Source organism: Vulpes lagopus, chromosome 12 (genome assembly GCF_018345385.1).
Source record: "Vulpes lagopus strain Blue_001 chromosome 12, ASM1834538v1, whole genome shotgun sequence".
In the NCBI taxonomy this organism is placed as follows: domain Eukaryota; kingdom Metazoa; phylum Chordata; class Mammalia; order Carnivora; family Canidae; genus Vulpes; species Vulpes lagopus.
The window spans coordinates 75,179,291-75,202,074 of NC_054835.1; the positions used below are offsets into that span (position 1 = coordinate 75,179,291).

A 22,784-nucleotide genomic window follows, 5' to 3' on the forward strand; every position below is an offset into this window, starting at 1 on the left:
GTGTAAAGCAAATCTTTTTTCCTTGTAAAGACTGTTCCTTTCTGTTAGTAAGAACATTTTCATTATCATTCCTGTTTATCACACTAGTTGCAATTAGTGTAGAAAAATGCGTATCTCGTGTATCAATTTACCGGGAAAAAAGTGTACTTAAATAGCTGTTTTTTCATAGCATATAATGTATGACTGTTTTGTGAATTATTAAAAAATTCATATATGTACAATTTTATTTTCTCATTATTGTCTTGGTCTTCCATATTTATTCTTTTATGTAATATGTACCATTTGTCAGTAAATCCGCTGTGTATTTAAATGGCAAAAATGTATGTATATCCTTTGCCCTTTAATGTTCCTCACAGATCTTCATACAGTATCTCTCAAAAAATGTTAAATGACTTGAAACATATAAATACAAAACAATCCATATAAGTGTAACAACAGAATAAATAAAACAAAACTAATAAAACAAATCAATAAACACCTCTCTGAAACTTTCGGCACTCCTTACCTCATCAAGCTTTTTGTGTACAGATACTTAGTTTAGTAACATCTTTATTTATACATAGTGACATCAATACCCATAATTTTACAGCCGAATGCTGTGCATGTATAAAATATAAAATCTATATTTTTTCAAACATATGTCATAATATGTTTCTCTGCTTTCAATAATTATGTCTAATTTTTCCAATTACTGCTAGGGATTAGGATGAGGTGTTCGGCTTATTTAAGAGAAGTGTCTGGCTAGGGCAGAAATACACAGTCTGTACCACACCAGGGACGGGGGGGCTGTGTTGTCCTCAGCCCCAGGGTTGTCAGAGTGGGGCCTGGGGTGGCTGGAGTCCAGGGGCTATGGCCTGCAGCGGAGAGCAGCCTTGGGAATAGCCTCTAGCTGGGCTCCTCTGCAGCCAGCCTGAGCTGAGCGGAGTCTGATGGTGCGCCCTGCGGTCCCCGCAGGTGGCAAGCACAGTGAGCGACATCCAGGCCTCGCTGCTCCACTGCGACATGCTGAGCGCAGCCCAGGAGGCGCTCTCCCACCCAGACATCTCCTTCAGCAACCAGCAGCAGAGCGTGCCACTGCTCATCGCGGACAAGGGCCCCGTGGAGCTACCAGAGGAGTTCGTGGTCCAGGTGCCCAAGGAGCCCAGAGTGCAGCCCAAGGTGCGGCCAGCGGTGGGGACAGGGGGCTGGGGGCGGCTGGGCAGGGACTCCTGGAAGGCTCAGCCCCAGGCAGTGCCCCAGATGTGTCTTCTCATTTATTTACTGTCAGCATCCACTCGATGTTGACATTTAGGGGTCTCCTCGCCAGTTGTTTAACACTGCATGCTTGTTCTGCATTAGAGCCTCATCGTCATGCCAAAATGTTTGACTTCACATTTTTGAATGGGTTGGAAGTATCTTTGCATCACCACAGGAAGTTCAAAATTACTTTTAGTGACCATTTCAACTACTGTAAAATGTGATGGTTGTAAATGACAAGTTTTAACATTTCTGATCATTGGCGTGTTTGGGGGAAAAAAAAAGAACTTATCATCAATGGACACTGCCAAGATTTTGAGGAGAGTATGATGAAAACATCTTGGTTGGGAATTGTATATAGTCATTTAAAGCATAAAATCTGATAGAAAAGTGATTATAAAAGCAACCTGATTTTCTTATGAAAATGTTGGGAGTACTTGATAGTATTGTCTTTGCATCTGGCAAGTGCAGTGAATGACATCCATCTCTTGAAGCTCCAGTAAGATGTATTATGTAATATTTGCACAAAATTCAATACTATTCTTTTCCCCAATACATTATATTTTATCTTTATGTAATACTTAGGTAATGTCATTTTTCTTTTTTTCACTAAAGAAAAGTGAGGCACTCCTATCTATCTATAAGGCACTCCTATCCCTCTTATTTCCTCCAGGGAATATAATATAATAAATATAATATGATATGTAATATATATTTCTTTATATATTACATAAATTTTATATATGTAATATATATTCATATATGTAATGTATATGTTAATCTATTCATTTGTAATGTTTAAACAAATTTATAAGTTTATTTGAATGCAATATGGATATATATTCCACACATAGTATATACTATACAGACTAGTATGTGTCTGGAATAATTTCCTTCATAGGCTTTATGAAAAAGGCTGGGAAACATTTGCCTGGTGGGGGGGTCATAAATACCAAGTCTTTTCCTAAAACTGTCATCTCTTCTATCCCATAATTTTTTCAAGGGGTTATTCATAAAAGAAATACTGGCAGAGAAACATGAATACCACTGAGCTTATGTTCTTAGCCCCGTTACCATATTCTCTGGAAAATAAGTTGGGATACTTTGTTTTCAGGTCAGGGACCAAGGGAAATGTACCATAAATCCATCTGAGATTTAAAAGGCATGGGAGAGTTAAACCTAACTCTTCATTTACTGCTGCCACGTAGAAAGAGTAAGTGTGAGAGTGACTTGGCACTCACAGTGGCTCTGTTTACTCAATCACCTCATTTGATCAATAAGTTAGAATCTTTCCATTCGGATTAACATTTCCCCCTTGGTCTTGATGCTTAGTGATGGGGGAGTGCATATGCTTCCACAGAAGTGTGCAAAATTGACTCTAGTGCATTCAGCAAATTCAAGGAAAATGTATAGTAAACATTTTTTAAGAACTTTTGTTTTCTGCTTTCTGTTTTGTGCTACCATTTCAAAACTGAAGTTGTCTCAATTTGATGCAGTCATATTTTTCACAGAATGTGCTTCAGTAGTCACAAAGTTTTCTTCATGATGTTGGCTTTTGATTTATAGTCACAAAGTTTTCCTCATGATGTTGGCTTTTGATTTATATTGTAAAATGATATTATTAAATTAATATTATTTAATTTACTCCTGTGCATGGACATTCATCACAGGTTCTAGTATTACTGAAGAAGAAATCCAAAAACAAAGTTTAATTTTTGAGTCAATGTTATAAATGTTCAAACCAGAAACTAACATTAACATATATACACACACCTGCTGGCAATTCGCTTCTGAGGAAAAAAAAACAAAAACAGAATATTGGTTGGTTAAAACAGTTTTTCCTATAGAACTTTTCCTAAGAACTCGGCTGAAATTTCATTATGTTTTGCTTTAGACAGAAAAGAAAGTATAGGTATAAGATATCCTTCATGTGACCTCATAAATGGAGATGGGGGTAAATGTCCTGTTATTTCAAAAAGGAGCCTACGGAATCATGCTAATCTGTTATAATGAGACAATATATTTTGAAAGCTGCTTTTGTGCAAAAGTAATTTTATCAATGAGATAAAGAGCATCTGAAGGTCATCTTCTAGTGCTCTCTAAAGAAAGAATAAAGAAAAAAAACAGTAAATATTACAGGGGCATAAACTTCACTGATATAGAAGATAATAAAAACAGCTAGAATGCTTGGACAGGTATTACAAATGAAAGTGGAAAAGGAAATACCACATTACTTTGAGCTCTTCAAATTGAAGAGACACGGAAGAGTGCAAACAAGAAAACATCAGTGAAGTCTGGCTTCCACTCTTTTTCACCTCCTTTTTCTCAAAATAAAAACAACAGTCTGTTATAGAAGCAAGATACTCTATTCCATGATACAGAAAACTCAGAAATCAATATCAATAGGGACGCCTGGGTGGCTCAGTGGTTTGGCACTTGCCTCTGGCCAGGGGTGTGATCCTGGAGTCCTGGGAGTCCCACATCAACCTCCCTGCAGGGAGCCTGCTTCTCTCTCTGCCTATGTCTCTGCCTCTCTCTCTGCATCTCTCTCATGAATAAATAAATAAAATCTTAAAAAAAAAGAAATCGATATCAATCATCAATCATAGAATCAATCGATATCATCATATCAATCATAGAAATCGATATCAATCGATATCAGTGCAATTTCTATTGAAAAATCAAATTGATACTCCTTTTAAAAATGTTAACCTCTGTATTTGTTCAATAGATAGTAAAACAAGAAAGTAGAAACCCAACAAAAACAACCCTAACAACATTCAAAAAAATCCTTTTATTGGTTTGAAATTAAACTTTGTCCTTTTTAAAATTTTATATTCATTTAACTCAGGATAGCTAATAACAGTCCTTAAGAGCTAATGAGTGTTTGGATTCATAGGAATTAGGACTACACAGTCGAGCAGCAAAGCATAAAGAGTTTAAAAACACTGTTCTCAGAAGACTTGTTTCTCTTTAGCATATTAAGGCAGAAGGAAGTCTGAGGGCAGATTGCCCAGTTAATGACTAGATACCAAGACTTTTCCTTCCAGCCAAAGGAATGTGAATGTGTTTTTTTTTATCAGGATTTTCCTTGCTTTAATTGTGATTTTCGTGCAGATACATAAGAAGTTCATTGAGATGGTCTGCAAATAACCGTCCTGCAAACCACACATACAGTGTTCAGGGTTCATAGGAGTGTTCTCCCAGAATACAGCTGAAGCATTTCAGTCCTGGCTAGTCATAAAATCTCTGTCCGTGCTCACTTTAAAGCTAACCTTTTGCTAAGAGCTAAAATGCTTCTACAAGAGCCTTTTGTATTCTATCAGTATTTTGGAGAGTCCCATCAAATTCTACCATCACTTTTTTTCCCCTCATATTCCCCACTCTTAGGTTTTTATGTTTATAAATGGGAATGGATGCCTTTATGATAATAAGTAAGGAGAAAACTTTTGTTACTTTAAACAAAAGCCAGCCTTTAAAATTAACCTGAATTATTAAATACTGGATATTCCATCATTCATTCCTGCCCTTATTTATTTTTCCAGTGACATTGGATTGAGCATAAGTGCGTGCTGAGTACTGCACTAAGTGCTAGGAAGACACAGATAGGAAACTCACAAACTTTGATCTCTCAGTGAGTATTGGGACACAGTAAGAGAGTACAGTGTGGCAGATGCTTGCTGGAGAATACTACTCCCCTGTAACTGAAGAGGCCAAGAACCTTGTTTGTAAAATGGTAATAAACACAAGATTTGGCCTGCACGTATTCCAGTGGGAGTTCTAAATGTAGGAGCGGAAATTATGTGGAGAAGTGGTTAAAGATCTGATCAGGATGGCATGATAACAACATTATGCAGAGTTGAGAATTTTTCTGACAGTAGTGAGGCAACAATTAAGTTAATCTTACAGGAATAAGGAAAGACTGACCTGTTGCCTGCATTTGAACAATGAACCAGAGGCTTCACGACTGGAGATAGGAAGGTTATTCTATTGATTCAAGTAAGAAATGATGGTGGCCCTGACTCAAGGACTGAGTGACATTAGTGATGATGAGGATCAAATGATAGGATTTGGGGATTCATGGAATATGTCATTAGAGAAACGCAGAGGACATTCAGGTTTTTGGCTTAAAAGATAGCGTGATGAATGAGTGCCTCTTATTGAGATGTGAAAGACAAGATGAAGCAGAGAATGTTGGTAAGGAATGATAGTGTTATTATCCAAACATGTACAAGTCACTCCTTTAACACATTCCTTTGAATCGATAGCTAACTTTTGCCCCAAATTTAAGAACTCCTAACTTATAATATAATATACTCATAATATACAAATCTGAAAAAGAAAGATAATTAAAAATGCTATTTGATGATCATAAGTTATTCTCATTAAAAATATGTTGTTTCCATTCTTTGTGAGGCATTCTGTTTTGGCTTAGGTATGGTAAGATACTCCATAACAAAAGAGCATCTGCTTGGATTTGTATTCAGTCCTTCCTTCTACTTCCCAGTAATACCAAACAGGGCTATAGTAGAGCCAAGATTAGATCTGATTTTGAGTTCTCCTGTGTTCCCATGAAACAGCTGACGGAATTCTTACTATATATGTGCATTTGCAATACGTACTTCTCAGTACTGTGGCAAGGAAACAGGTCGAACTGTTGGGACACTTGATCTGCAGGCCTGGATGTATTTGACATTCATTCAGTTCTTTTTTTTTTTTTTTAAGATTTTATTTATTTATTCATGAGAGAGAGAGAGAGAGGCAGAGACATAGGCAGAGGGAGAAGCAGACTCCATGCAGGGAGCCCGACGTGGGACTCGATCCTGGGACTCCAGGATCACACCCTGGGCTGAAGGCAGGCGTTAAACTGCTGAGCTACCCGGGGATCCCTCATTCAGTTCTTAGTACAATGTTCCATGTCAACATTTGGAAGAAACAGGAGACTAATCTGCTCATATGTATACTCATTAACAGTGTAAGATGACACACAGTTTAATAAAATACTAACATAATATAATTTCCATGTGTCTTTTGAGAGTACCTCAGAAGTGAATCTTGATTTATACTCTTGCCTAATTAAAACTGATTATTAGAATAGCATATCCTTTGATGACATTGTAAAATGATGCAAATTCTTGAAGATGTCTAATACCCTCACTGGTCTGGAGCGTAGACAATCAAAGCTGCACTAAAAAATATAAGCATATTTAACACTATTAATCTAAGACCATAGTTGAAGAGCTCAATTGTGCATGTAACAGTGTTCTAACAAACTGAGAGAGGCAGAGAAAGGGTGGCAAAAAGTCATTTGTTGGGTTACTTGTTTAACAACATGATTTGGGAATGGAGTCAATTCTTTTATATACCATGAACTCTCCAACATGATAGGGCAAATCAGTGGCCACTGACTAAATGAGGAACAGGGAGAGGTAAATGTGAGAGGTTTTAAAACCTGTGGGCCAGAACACATACACCTAGTAAATAAGATTAGTAGGCAACACATTTTCTCTTATCTCAGACTGTATTTCTACACGTCTTACTCTTCAGCCTTGTAGAATTTCTGTCAGCTTACCCGACAAACCATGTCCCTTTTCTCTATATCTTTGCAAATGATATTATCTTTGATTGTTGGAATGTCCTGTGCCACCTGAGTCCTCTTCAGCTTAACTAAAAATTTGCTGTAGGGTTGAATTGTATTGATTTTCCTTCATATTCACCCATCCCAAGCCCTATTCTTGACAGAACAATTCCTATTCTCTTGATTCTCAGCTAAAATGTCCTGAAAGTTAAGCATGGGCCTGGGGTAAACAAGTTCTCTTGACTTCTGACTGGTTTTTATATTTTTATTTGCTATAACTGATGATCATGGGAAAATCTGAGACCATGTTACTCTTACTATGTTTTTATTAGCGTTACTTACATTGACTTTGATAAGTTAAACTTATGGCATGTTCTCATATTCTTACTTCCCCTACTCCCATGTTTTTGGAAGTTCTAATTTTGTTACTACATTATAGTTTGACGTATGTAGGTTAAGTCTGGGAACTCTTAGGGAGATATGGGGATGAAGGAACTTGTCAAAGAAGAACAGATGAATATTGCTAACAATGGAAAACCCTCTGTTTTACAAGCTCAGCCTTTTGGATGTAATTGTTACCACAAGAGAACAGTATAATGTGGCCTTCAAAGTGCTGTGTTAGCTTCTTGTTTTATATAACAATATTATTTCAGATAAAAGAACCTGTTCACTTTTATTTGTCTTTCAGTGAGGTTTGCTACTGTAGATTAAATGTCAGGTCTGATTGATATGCAAAACACATTATATGCTCATCACTCTTTAGAATTCTTATATACATTTAGAGCCATATTATACTTTTATGTGGGAAGGAGGGTAATAGGCCTCTTCAGAAATAGGTAAAGGATAGAAGTTAAAAAATAATAATAAACCTCTCAGCCTTAAGCATGATTTAGAAGCATTTCTTTAGGAGTTTGTTTCTTTCCCAAATGGAATAAATACCAGAATGATACATCCAATTGAGAATAAATATGTTAGTTTGGCCTTTGAGAATTTACAGGAAAATATAATAATATGATAAATTCTTTTGTTTCTATTGTCATAAACTGTAATTTTTTTTCCCTTTTGGTCTGAGAGGTATGTGAGTAGCTTCTCAAAATGGTTATGAAAAAAATATTATTCAATGTTAGATTTTTCTTATTAAAAGTATAAATAATGGGTAATAGAAGTTAAACTGACAATTAGGCACAAATTTTTGTTTAAAATTAAAAAAAAATTTTGTTTTGATCCTTTGATTTAATTAGGAATGTATTGCAGGTTGTTTCATTAACTCTTTAATTGAGTATCTGCTGTGTGTTAATAATGATATATATGTCCCAAAGGAGCAAATCTGACACTACCAATGGCAGATACTTCTCAGAATAAATTGTTCAATTACTAGTAAATCCCTTCCTTTTTTCTCTGTTTCCTTCCAACTCAAACAGTGTATGTAGTAAAAGAGGTCTGTAGTATATCCCAGATACAGAGAGGAAACTACCGTTGTATTTATAGAAGCCTTAACCCTAAATTAAGATGAAAGGGAAGGACAGGGCATGTGCTGTGCATAAAACATCATAGTTTCATAGATTGGCTTATGTCTGTGTTTTTAGATTCCGCATTCTTCCTGTATTCCCCATTCCAAAATTATAGAAATTTGGCAGATACTCTGTTCTTTCTCTCTTTTTATATGTGGTTAATTAAATTGATGACTTTTCCCTCACTAACATTACTTCCTGAGAAGCAATTTCTTTTTCTTGGTTATTAGACATATCTTTAATTCTTCACCATTTTGCTTTTAATAATACAGAGAGAGTAGTTGTATGGAATTACCATTACTACTCGAGCTTTGGGCTCAGAAAGAGTTGGGTTCATTCCCAGATTTACTTTTTATTAGCAGTCTTAACCAAGTTCAAGGACTTATGTTAAAAAAAAAAAAGAAATCTTTGTTATCTATTCTGTGTAGTCTGATAATAAAAGAGCATACATTGTTGTAATGATTATTATATATAAATACATTAAATATGATTAAGCATATAGTCCTTGAGATCGGTTAGTGTTACCTATCACTATTTACCTCCCTCCTCTTTTTTTGGGCTCTTTGTTTGTAATAATTATACCAGAGATACATAATGGAAGATCCATGATGAATTTTCAATGAATTTATTTAGTATTTGTTATTATTTCTGTTTAGGTTGAGGAAGAGACAAAGTAATCTTCTAAAATCCTGGCTTTATATTTTTGACACATTATGTGTTGATAGCTCGGGTAACTATATATAAATGTTGAGGAGAGAAAATAACTCAAGTTAATTTAATTCACACACTTTGTGCCTGTAATGTACATAGAGCCCTCTGTAAGGCAATCCCTTTTCTCCACAATTTGTAGTCTGTTGCCGGAGACAGAATAAGCAAACCAGCATGCATTTAACTATGACTTGGTGAAATGTGGTGTCCAGTAAGTGCTATAGAATTTTAAAGAAGGAGGAGATGGCACCCCAGGTGTGACATGAAAATAAGAGAGAAGGGACAATGGGTAAAGCATTCTTAGATAATATGGTATTTTAACTATCTCTTGAAAATCTCTAGGATCATTTGCGAGCATAGGTAGGGGGTGCTGGAGGCTGGGAGGGTGCTCCAAAGTATTGAATTATGTGAATAAAATTTTAGTTGGAGAAAATTATGTCGTTTTCATCAAAGAGTGAATAGTCTCTAGTTTAACCAGCAGTATAGACATGAGGAAAGAAGTAGTGGGGCAGGAAGTGTGAAGGGCAGGTTGTAACCATCTTGTAGGGGGTCTTAAATGTCAGAGTGAGACTTTGTACATAATTTTGTCTGCAGTTGAGATTCTTTAGAAGCCCTTGATCAGAGTTGCAGTTTAGAAACCATCAGAATTATGTGGGAAACTTTAGGGTAGAGAGGGACTTGAAAGTGGAAGATCAGTTAGTTTGTTGCCGTAGGGCAGAAGGTAATGAGTGTCTGAACTGGGGATATAGCAATGGGGATGGAAAGAAGAGGAACAATGTGAGAGATGCACAGAGACTGAATCTGCAGTGCTTGGTTACTGGTTAATTGGATGTAGGAAGTGAGGACGAGGGAATCAAAGACTGGGTAGTACCATTCACAGAATAGAATTAGGATGTCAAGAAGAACCTTTGGTTTTCAGGGAAAAAAAAATGTAAAGCTTAGTCTTTGAAATACTGGTTTAGACATACAAAGGTCATGCAAACTCTGGAATATGAATCTAAATATCAAGGGAAAATGTTTGCTAGTAATAAAGTTAGGAGTTTTCAACATAAAGGTGATAATTAAGGCCATGGAGGCTTATAAGATTAACCAAAGCATAGAAGATAATAGGCAATGAGAGATCTTGGGAATACACCTACATTTAGAAAAGGGAAAAGTATAAGCCATTGAAAGTGATCAGATCATGGGTTGACAAAATTGGTAAATTGAAGGGAAGTCCCAAAATGTTTAATGCTTTCCCTCTCTCTGGCAGCTTCTGCTAATGCTAATGCACAGAAAGTTCATATATATATATGACAGAGCATGAGCTAAATGGGTGAGAAAATGAAAGTATTTTTGGTTCTCCGTGATAATGATGCTGTGATCCTCCTTAAATGCCCTGTGTATAAGTAGAGCAAAAAAAGGAGGCTTTGCTTTAAGAGTATATACAATGGAATTAAGGAAGTATGACTAAGTTTAGTGATTTTTTTTTCCCCCTATTTGGGGATTGCATTTCCCTGTTCCTTTTTGATCATTACTTGATTATAATACATCAGGTGGAAGTAGTGCTGGAGAGAACATATCTTAAAAAGTATGTAGTACAAATCTAAAAATGTTATTTCTGGGCAACCCAGGTGGCTCAGCTGGCCCAGGATCGAGTCCCATGTTGGGCTCCCTGCATGGAGCCTGTATCTCCCTTTGTCTGTGTCTCTGCCTCTCTCTTTCTCTCCCTCTCTGTGTCTCTCAAGAATAAATAAATAAAATCTTTAAAAAATAAAATAAAAATTTTATTTCTGGAATATTGTAATACTGCTTAAGATTAATAGAAAAACATATTTTTGGATCAGACTTGTAAATTAATAATTGAAAAAAATATTATGTATTGTAATAAGTTTTAACTAAATGAACTTAAACATATTTATATGTAATCTATAGCTAAAAAAAGAGAAGACGACTTATTTAAATAATTAAATCATTTTAGAATTTAAGAATTATACTATGGCAAAAATATTTGTCATTAATGACATATTTATCAAAACTAGGCTTAAAAGACAAAAAGTAACTATTTACAGTTCATTTTATTTTTTGTTAAAGATTGTGTTTATTTATTCATGAGAGACACACAGGGAGAGAGAGGCAGAGAGACACAGGCAGAGGGAGGAACAGGCTCTCCATAAGGAGCCTGATGTGGGACTTGATCCCAGATTCTGGGATCACGCCCTGGCTGAAGGTAGATGCTCAACCGCTGAGCCACTCAGGCGTCCCTACAGTGCATTTTCTTAGACACAAAAATATTTATATCCACCTTCATTTCTATGTTAAAAAGTAAATGCCTTAAGACATTTATTTATTTATTTATTTATTTATTTATTTATTTATTTATTTATTTATATTTTATTTATTTATTCATGAGAGACAGAGAGAGAGAAAGAGAGAGGCAGAGACACAGGCAGAGGGAGAAGCAGGCTCCATGCAGGGAGCCCGACGCGGGACTAGATCCCGGGACTCCAGGATCACATCCTTGGCTGAAGGCAGTGCTAAACCGCTGAGCCACCCAGGCTGCCCCAAGACTTTTATTTTTTAATAATCTTACAAATTCGTAAAGATTGACTTCTCAGTTTTCTTTGAAACTGTTGATTTTGTAAAAGTAATTCATTCTCATAGTTTCACATCTGCAACCATTTTGTTCATCAGGTATTTATAAATTTGTTTTCACTCATATTAAGTAATATAGTTACTTATAGCAAGTGAAAAATAATTTGATTATTTATAATGGGAAGATATTCTAACAGATTTATTTGAACAGCATATGAAGATATGGGTTTTACTGGTTTATTTCCTACCCATATTTTATTTCTCCTGTTACACAAATTTCCTTACCATCTTTAAATGAACATCTACTACAATGCAGTATTGTTGAAGAGCTACTTGTGTGATACCTATTTTTGCATTTCTCCCATTTTTAATTGACATTCATGTATACACAAGTGCATATCCATAGGCTTGCATATAATAATTAGATATATGAAATTTAAACAAAGTAGAAATGATTAGGTAACTGATGAATAAAACTCTTTTAGATTATACTCAGTTAAAATCTTTTTTGTGTGTGGTGTTGTAGCTCAGAAAATCTAAAATTTTTATAAGATGTCTCTAATCTAAAAAAAAAGTTATTGAAAACCTCACGTCTTATTTTGCTCTGGTTTTTCATGCTGCATAAGGTATTCACTTGTTTTTCTCATATAAGATTGATGTAGATTTTAAATTATGTGGCCACATGATAAAGGACATGATAGATATTTTGCTAAGAGCTTTATTAATCTCATTTTCTGGGCTTTGTCTAATTCAACAGCTTCTTCATCTCTTGTAGTTGCTCCTCATACCCATGCCACGTCTAACTGTTGTTGCCATGCTCTTCTTTCCCTTTTTGCCTTCCTAACTCCAGTCACATGTTAGTTCTTGGCATTCAGGGTAAGGGGCAGTGTAATTTAGTGATAAAGAGGATAGTTTCTTGGGCCAGAGTGCCTGGTGTTCAATCTGGACTCCATTACTTGCTAGGTGTCTGACCTCTCCAAGCCTCTCTTATTTTTCAAATAGAAATAATAACTGTGATAATTCATAAAGTTGTTGTATTAAATAATCATTTACTTAGAAAATGTTACAGCATCAGTAAGTAATGTGTCAGTCTATTTTTCTCTTCTTCTCTCTTTTAACCTGTTCCATATTGTCTGGTATTACTTCCTCTGGGAAGTCTTCCTTGATCCCTGGAGGCTAAGGTATGACATTATCATACCTTGTCTATTGACTCATCTGTTTTCTTCCTTGGACTCTGTTTAATAACAGATGCTATGTGTTTTATCTTTATATTCTTAGCACCCAAAATTGAGCAAACTCTGTGAAAGGTACTCAATGTCTGTTGAATGAGTAAATAAATTAATGCGATTGTGGAGATATGTTCTGTTGTGTGGGAATTTATATCAAAGAATAATAACCTCCATATAAACTATCAGGGAAGTTATAAGTAAGGTCATGGTACTGAAAGGCTCACAGACCAAGATGACAAGATTTTGGAATCATGTGGTTTACTTATTTTGTAGTGGGAAGCCAAGGACAGAACTATAGGGTTGGTGTACACAGTTAGCCTTAGGTTCCGTGGGATGGACTGAAGGATCACATATTAGTTCTGTTTTTCACAAGATTGCAATATCCTGATTTACTTTCTGCTTCATCACCTCTGTTTCTCCTGATGGTATCATTACAAAAACCAGATACGCAAGGAAGCTCAACAGTTGGAGGTGCCTGAAGGTGGCACTGGCTTCCTTTGTTGGAGAGATGCATGTACCTGTATACAGGTAGCTCATTGTTTAATGTATTGTGCTGTTACAGATTGTATCTGTTTCTCAAGCAGAGAGTACATGGGGTCTGAGAGGCCATCATCTCCCTCAAGGGAGGAAGATTTAGGGATGAGTAACTGTTAATATAGAGGTGGGTGAAATGATCTGGGATTTATGCATATTTAAGGCTTATAATCTTCACTTGCTATTCTAAGTAACACTCTTATTTGTTCCATTCTCGTTATTGATGTTTAATAGACCATGTTCCATTAATTCTGTGTCTGAGTTACTGTCTATTCTTTATTCATTTTATGATTTCTGCCTATACCTCCCAAATTACTTGCCTATACATTATGTATATGTAACACATTAGTATTATGTGTCCCATTTATTTCTTGTCTCAATGGCAGATTGACTGTTCTCAATTAAAATGGCAAATACACATTGCATGTGTTACAGTTAGGCTGACCATATGTTCTGGTTTTCCCAGAGAGACCTGTTGTCCTGCAGGAATCCCTGATAGTGTCCTCTTTCATTCTGAAATGTGTCCTGATTTGGGTGATAATGTATATCGTCACCTTAGTATTAATCTACCATCTGCTACTTGTAGAACTATGTAAATTGAAGTAAATTATATAATATCCCATCTATAAAATTAGTGGGTTGGCTACTATTTGTAAAGCCCTTGCCAAATCTAAAATTCTTTGACGTTAAAGAAAAAAATATATAAAGCTTTTTACTTCTTGAGTCTATTCATAGGACTACAACCCTCAAGACAAGTGCATTTTTCCATTTAAAAATAGTTCTAAATGCAAGTTGAATATAAATGCATGCATTAACTACTTTGAAATGTGCAAAATTGCGCTTTTAATTTATACTTGGGGCAAAATATTTGAGACATTGTGACCATAGACTTTAAAGTTGAAAAACTAAAAGCATTTTCATTATTTCTCTAAAAAAGGAGTATATTAAATAAAAGGCTTTGGAATCATTATATGTGGTTTTAAAAATATTTAATGGCTTTGAGTTCAACCTATGCTTATATTCCTTATTTGTACATTGAATTAAATAGTTGGCAAGGAATACTGGTTTCTGAGGAAGGTAATGATTTTAGTTTTTAATATGATGTATTTTTAGGTGTTCATGAGTCCATTCTGTAGGAATTTTGAAAATAATGGGAATTAAAGTAGATCAGATCTTTAGCACAGATTTGGGTATCACCTACAGAGAGAAAAATCACATAAAGGTATGAATTGTCTGTCCCAGAAGGGTTAGTGTAGACATAGAAGGGAAGTGAAAAGAATTTGGATAGCATTTCTTTTCTTTCTTTTCTTTTCTTTTCTTTTCTTTTCTTTTCTTTTCTTTTCTTTTCTTTTCTTTTCTTTTCTTTTCTTTTCTTTTCTTTTCTTTCTTTCTTTTCTTTTCTTTTCTTTTCTTTTCTTTCTTTTCTTTTCTTTTCTTTTTTCTTTTCTTTCTTTCTTTCTTTCTCTTTCTTCTTTCTTTCTTTCTCTTTCTTTCTCTCTCTCTCTCTTTCTTTCTCTTTCTCTCTCTCTCTTTCTTTCTTTCTTTCTTTCTTTCTTCTTTCTTTCTTTCTTTATTTCTTTCTTTCTTTCTTATAAATTAAATCTTTTTTTTTCAAGATTTTATTTATTTATTTATTTATGAGAGACACAGAGGGAGAGAAGCAGAGAGACACAGGCAGAGGGAGAAGCAGGCTCCATGTGGGGAGCCTGACATGGGACTCCATCCTGGGTCTCCAGGATCATGTCCCTGGCTGTAGGCGGCACTAAACCACTGCGCCACTGGGGCTGCCCTGCACATAGATTCTTATTCTAGTTTGAAGGGAGTGGCATTCTCATCCCATTATTCAAATCTCCCTGTACTCCTGCTTAGGTGATCCGACACTACTGAACATAATGGTACACCAGCCTGCTGTGGTAATGGGAAAATATTTGATAGATGATTAAATGACTAGTGTTTGGTGGAAACGTCTTCATTTTTGTAGGGGTATGGAGAAGCAGAAATGATGGAAATGCACTCATCTGTGGATTCTTGGCAGGGATTTCTAGGAATTAGTGTAACTAGATGGCTATGTTTGACACTAAAATGTATTAGGGAACTTACCACACTATTACATTACAGTTATGTGTATATACACCTTTTCCTTTTTGATTTTAAAAGTCTTGAGCTATGACACTCTGTTTTATTTGCCATGTATTTGCTAGGGTTCTTAATCTTATCTATGGCTCATGATATTTACTCAATAAATATTTCTTTAATCATTTATTAATTACATTTAAAGTAGTAAAATATTTGCGATCTGTAGACCACCACCTATGAAATCAAGGATAGCTGACAAAATACTGTCGTGCTTGTTTGTATGGCATATAACTGATGAGTCTATTAAGCAAAAAAAAGAAAAAGAAAAAAGGATAGAAAACGAGGATAGGTGCTTGCACACACGTTCTTTCACAAACCCGAATCTCAGTAAAATAATTAGATCTTTGCTCCCATCTCTACCCTGTAGGAGACAAGTTTTTCTCCCAGTCTAACTTAGGTCTTAACTAACAGGCAGTTCCAGGTTCAGGTGTTTGCTTCAGGCCTTGGTGGAACCTGCTCAGTAATTCCCCTAGGGTTGCTGGGGGGTTGGGGAGAGGTGAGGAGAAAGGTGAGTGCCTTGCATCATTCTGTGACAGCCTCAGGGGTTCATTCAAGAACCTTAGTGGCTTGCTGTGGTGAGAGCAGTGAACAGCCCTTCAGTTGGAAAGACATTATAATTAAAGCATTTCATTTCCTTCATTCAGCAAGCATTTACTGTGAACCTACTGTGTATAAATAAATGCCTGTTTAGATAAATAGGAGAAATGTGAAGATTTAACCCCTAGTTGGGAAGAAATTATAAACCAATAGATCAAATGAAGCAAAAAGGAGAGCTAACCTGATTTAAATCGTCCTTAAGGGGTATGGGATGCTTTCTGAAATAGAATTCTCACGCGTCTTTCCTAATTTTTTAATGGTACACTTTGTATTTCCTTAAGTCTGCATTACGTTGTCCTTAGTGATTTTTGAGAAAACCAGACAGTACTTTATAATCCTCCAGTATAATGTTTGTTAGCCTGTGGAAGTATTCTTTCCACCTCCCATAACACATCTTAAAAAAAAAAAAAACAACATAATAGAGCGTCTGTGTTTCAAATGAAGGTGTTGTGTTTTCTGCCACAAGCATATAAAGTAAAGAAAGGATCGTTTTGGCTCTCTGAGCAAATTATCTATTTGATTTCATTCAGTCTGTTTTATAATACTGAGTAGCTAACAAGCTAAAACAAAATATTTGGCAGAGTTGCTGATCTCTTCCCTTAGGAGAGATCTTGGAATCAGAAGGCGTGCCTCAATTTATCTGAAGGTCACCGGTTTATAGTGTGTGAGGAAGGCAGGCAGGCAAATATGCACAGCTGCATTTAGACAGGAAAAGTCCTGCATTTATAGCTAGAGCTGCTCTTTGCTTTGTCTTCGAACTTAGAATGAAAGCTTATATGACCTGGAGTGGGGAAAAAAAGTTTATCAGCAACATCATTAATAACTCGGTACTCAGCTTTTGAAGTTACAATTAGATGCTCAACAGCTGTGACCTTCAAAAACTGCTCATTACCGTTGGTCCTGATTGTTCACTCCCCCTCTAGAGCTCTTTTCAGAACTAGTTTCTCTGACATCATTGACCCCAGGGGTCAAAGTGAGAAATGAGTCTTCAAGCATTCATTTGTAAGTCTTGTTTCTGCAGGATGCTGGGTGTGTGTGCATGTGTGTGTGTGTGTGTAAGGAATTCAGCCAATAGGTAATGCTTCACTGTAATCCAACTGTTTGGTCACATCCCAATTAGGATGATGTCTGTTCGATGACGGGACACTCCTGGGAGTAGCAAGAAGATTTAGTGGCTTCCGAAACAGAGTAAAACTGATGGTAGCACAGGCTCTGTTTTATTTAGATGTTTAAAAAAAAAAAAAAAGGTCTCAATGCACATGCTTGCCAAACTCTGTCATGCACTGTGTAGCATCTCAACGGATCAGCAGGGATTTTAAACGTGCTGTGTGCTTGCCATACACTGCAACCCAAAGAGAAAGTGGGGATTAGAGAAGCTGTAGTGAAGTATGAAATGAAAGCTCAGCTGGAAAAGGAGGACTGGATTATGTTCAGCTTCTTTGCGTCAGTTCCTCTGGATATGAAGAACATGGGGCTCTTAGGAGAATAGGGATTTGCTTTCTCAAGGTGTAGTGCATAATCTCTGTATTCTGAATGGAGTCCTAATTAGGGAAACACCATCTGTCATAAAACAAAGAATGAGCAAACCTACAGGAAGGCTGATAGAATTTGTTATTGATAAGGACTTTCTGGCCAATTAAGACTCAGAGTTCAACTTAGTCATCTTTGTGGAGTCTGGTCAGTAAAATGCATATGCAGTGAAGCTTTTGAACATGCAGCCATTATGCTTTCAATCTAAGATCTCAAACATGGGTAGTTATTGCAACGTGGCAAATGGGGTCTCTCTATAAGACAAAGGTCCTGGTTCTGATTCATTTTCCTCCAAACCATGTGATCTAAAATAGCATCTGCGTCTTATGTGTTTCTGAGTTGTCATGATCTGTGAAATAATGGGACTAGGTTAGACCTGGAGGATCTGTAAAATTCTTAGGAAACTACAATGACAATTACTGGGATTGTAATGTCTCTAAGAGCTTTTGTATCCTCTAACTTCATTTTATCTGTCTTCACTAGTTTCACTGTTTCTTACTTCAGCGACCACAAGAACTGTTGAATAAAATCTAAATAGATTTTGGAGGGCTCTTCCTTTGTCTCTAGGGTTAGCATCTCTGCCACAACACTATTATTTATTTGTTCACCATGTCTAACGTCAGAGGATTAGATAATCTATTTTCTATATTTTGGAATATCCATATTCATGATTTTTCTAATACTACGATTTCTAAAGCATAGCTCTGCTGCCTTCAAGTGTCTGATAAGGTTCCTAAAAACATAATTTATTAATGATGAATTTAAAACTATTGTTGATACTCTTCGCAAAGAAGAAAAAAAATATACAGATGAATAGCAACAACAATAGTAATAGCTTATTAAAAATATACTGCATGCCAGGTATTTTGTAAAGCACATACTTGCATTAACATATCTAGTCTTTGTAACCAACCTATAACGTAGACACCACTACGTTGAAATTGAGGCAGAACGCAACTAAATGACTTGTCCAGAGTTCTGGCAGAATTAGGATATGAACTCGGGCAATGTGCCACAAAGTCTAAAATCTTTACTTCTATACCATATTTTATTTTATTTTATTTTATTTTATTTTATTTTATTTTATTTTATTTTATTTATTTTATTTTATTTTATTTTATTTTATTTTATTTTATTTTATTTTATTTTATATTTTATTTTATTTTATATTTTTTTATATACCACATTTTAAAACACCAACACTGAGTGAAATACAATAGACTTTCTTCAAGGCATCTAAGATTTCCATATGTTTTAGACATTAGAATTACTAAACACATTCCTAAAACTGGATTAAATATAGCAGAATCTCAAGGGAAAAAATTGAGAATACGGTACAGTTGTCAAGTTGAATTCATCGTGCTTGCAGATTAATTAGAACTTAATGGGTTGCTATTTTAAAAGAATACTTTAAAAAGAGATGAAATCTGTGCATATCTACCATTGCTTATTCTAACCAATTAGTGACAGTAAGGGGCATTCATAGATATAGATGTAGAAAAGAAGTCAAAATACACAACATTTATTTCACTAGACTTTTTATCAAAGGTTAAATTTGATGTCGGAAATATTTCCCAAAAGAAAACAAACAAACAAAAATTGCCACACACCTTTAGTCATGATGTAGTTAGGATCAGTTGGCCTGAGCTGGGGAGCTAACGCTCCAGAGGCTTGATAAGCAGAAACCAGGAGGATGTTATTATTGGAGGTAGAGAAAGAGGGGCATTCTGAAGTTCATAGAAACTGCTGGCAGCCGGCAGAGCCATAGGAAACCAAAGGTCCAGGGCAAGATGGGCAGACGGAGTTCATGGCCCCAGAAGCACAAAAAAGACTGAAGTAGCTTGATTGCTCTGTCTTGTCTGTCTTTATTTGTTTCACCCCTGGCAAGAGTTCATCCTGAGAGAACCTGGCCAGCAGGTGAGAGTAGCTGAAAACAGCTGGCTGTTAGTGTGGGCAGGGGTAGACCAGATGCTATTTTCTGGTAGATTCTCTCTCTCTCTCTCTCTCTCTCTCTCTCTTTTTTTTTTTCTCCTGACAGCTGGTTGAGTCACATGCAGTTTACTCTTTTAGCCAGCCTTTGCATTGGTTCTTTCTATAATCCCATGCCCACAGGGCTGCCCTTCAAGGCTGATGTGTCTCGGGAAATATAAATAGAGAAAGGATTGGAAAGAAAGTATCGATATTCTCCAGTTCTTAAAGTTGATTTGCTCCCATCTTACAGCTAAACTCCAAAGTCATCATGACAGGAAAACTGTCAGTGGAAAGCCAAAGGTATGAAGTGTGAGTGCTATTCAGACTACAGAGCAGTTCTGTACATTTCCAGAGAGAGCTCTCTGTTAAAAGGCCTAGATGATGATCGAAAGTTCCCTTGTGGCTGTGAGTGTGGCCTTCCTTTCTCTCTTATCAAAGCAGACAATCTGTAAAGAACGACAACCAACCAGGCACATGGCTATGTTGAGCCTTCAATGTCTATACGCCAGTATTTCAGGAGCACGCACATGTGATTGAGTTTCTGAAACCATGTTAAATACTTTAGTTTCTCTGTACCTATGACTGTATTTGGTCCTATGGGCTTTTGGCAAATTCTTCCACACTTTGACAAACTCTGATAACTAGAAGCAGTCAAAGAGACTGCTTTCTTCTTGATAAGTTTTGATATAAGCAAATCATATGAATTTTTATATAAATGAAGATGACTACATGAAAATAATACCATTTGAATCTGAATATTCTCATAAATGTTTAAGCTGGAGGGAACCTTTGAGATATCTACTGTCCACTTACTTACCAATAAGGAAGGTGTGGCTCAGAAAGTTCAATGGACTTCTCTGTAGTTAATAGGCTGACCTCAGTCGTAAATCCTAATTGCTTTACCATTACATTTTAGAGGTTTTTTTTTTATTGTGAACACACATACATTTGGAGATAAAATATTATATTTTCTTTTTAGTGCAAACAAAAACAATTTTGAGGAATCTTAATATATCTAAGAATTTACATTATTTCTGAAAAGTGAAAAAAGTCATGTTCATAATAGAATATCGGTAAAACAAGAAAAAATTAAATATATCAGCCGACTGAAGACATGTATTTTCTATCCTTTTATCTATGCATCTATTTCTTTTAATCCAATTGTGATTATTCTATAATGTTCACCTTTTTTTCAACCAAAATTCTGAAAACTTACTCTTTGAAAGTGCTTACAGTAGTTGCGTTTCATAATATTCCATTAAAGGATACAATAGTTTACTTTCATGTACTTTTTATTCTGTGGCACTTAATTTTTACAAGAAGGAGATACTTCTGTAATAAAACCACATATTATAGAAGTGACATTGTGTTTTCTCATCATTTCCTCATCTCACGTTCTCTCCTCAATCCACTTTAATCCTGCATTCTTTGCTGCCACTACACTAAGACTGCTTTTATTAAGTTCACCAAATGTAAAAAAAAAAAAAAAAAAAATTCACCAAATGTTTTCCTTTTGCCAGATTCAGTGATGGTTTCCTCTATCCTTATCTTAATTGACTTCTCAGCATCATTTGACACAGCTGACAACTCCCCATCCCTTCTTCCCCTTTTTCCTATTCTATTTTAGGAACATAAGCACACAGAATTCAGCTTATTTTATTCTTCTTTGGGCGTCATATTTATTTTCATCACCCTTTTTAACTTGTTCCATCTTTCTTTTTACTTTTTTTTTATCTTTCCCTGTGATAGGCAGAATAATGGCTAAAGCTGTCTGTATTCTAACTCTTGGAACCCATGAATATTTTACCTTACATGGCAAAAACAACTTTGCAGATGTGGTTAAGACTCTACTGGTAGAAAGAGTATTCTGAATTATACAGGTAGGTTTAATGGAATCACAAGGATCCTTAAAAGTGTAAGTAGGAGGCAAAAAGTCAAAAGAAATGGAAGAAAGGGCAAAGTGATGAAATATTTAAGTTTTTCTAGATATGTCTCCTCCAGCAAGGGAAACAAAAGCAAAAATAAATTATGGGGACTACCCCAAAATAAAAAGCTTTTGCACAGTGAAGGAAACCATGAACAAAATAAAAAGACAACCTACTGAATGAGATATTTACAATTTATATATCCAATAAGGAGTTAATATTCAAAATATATAAAGAACTTACACAAACGGGAGCAAAGAAACCCAATAATAATCCAGTTAAAATGTACAGGTGACCGGAATCGACATTTCTTCTAAAAAAAACCTATAGATGGCCAAGAGACACATGAAACCATACTCAACATCAGTCATCATCAGGGAAATGCAAATGAAAACCACAATTAGATTACCTTACACCTGTCAGGCTAGAATAATAAAGATAAGAAATTACAAGTGTTGGCAAGGATGCAGAGAAATGGGAACCCTCATATGATGTTGATGGAACTGTGAATTGGTGAAGCCACTGTGGAAAACAGAATGAGGTTCCTCAAAAAATTAAAAATTGAATTATCATATGGATCCAATAATTTCACTACTGGATATTTGCCCCCCAAAAACAAAGATACTAATTTGATAAGATCTATGCATCCCTATATTTATTGTATCATTATTTATGATAGCCAAAATACGGAAGCAACCCACGTGTCCCTCAGTTGATCTTTGGATAAAGGAGTGACACACATACACACACACACCCCACACACAAATGGTGGATTTTTACTCAGCTGTTAAAAAAAATGAGATTTTTGCCATTTGCAGCAACATGGATGGATCTAATCAGTACAATGCTAAGTGAAATAAGTCAGACAAAGACAAATACATGATTTCACTTATATGCAGAATCTAAAAAAATACAGAACAAACAAAGATGCAAAGAAATAGATTCATACAGAGAACAAACTCATAGTTGCTAGAGGGGAGGTGAGTGGCAGGGATGGGTAAAGTAGATGAGGAGAATTAAGGGTGCAAACTTGCGGTTACAAAATAAGTCACAGAGATGAAAATACAGCATAGGAAATATAGTTAATAAGATTGTAATTACATTGCATGGTGACACAGTGACTACACCTACCGTGATGAGCACTGAGTAATCATAGAACGGTTGAGTCACGTTGTACACTCTAACAGTGTATGTTAATTATATTTCAGCAACAACAACAAAAAAGTGTAAATAGGAGGCAAGAGGAGTCAGAGGG

At 35.7% G+C, this 22,784-nt stretch overlaps 1 protein-coding gene across 26 annotated transcripts in view; it reads left to right on the top strand.

Moving 5' to 3' along the window:
• The window catches only part of ADGRL3 (adhesion G protein-coupled receptor L3), an 802,670-nt gene that overhangs the window by 312,307 nt on the left and 467,579 nt on the right, over nt 1-22,784 (top strand). For 25 of the 26 annotated variants that reach the window (XM_041725369.1, XM_041725367.1, XM_041725376.1 and 22 more), the window contains one exon: nt 955-1,158. The exons of the other annotated variant lie outside the window; for it this stretch is intronic. In XM_041725369.1, coding sequence (XP_041581303.1) covers nt 955-1,158 — 204 coding nt within the window. The remainder of the gene's footprint in view (nt 1-954; nt 1,159-22,784) is intronic. 26 annotated transcript variants of the gene reach the window in all.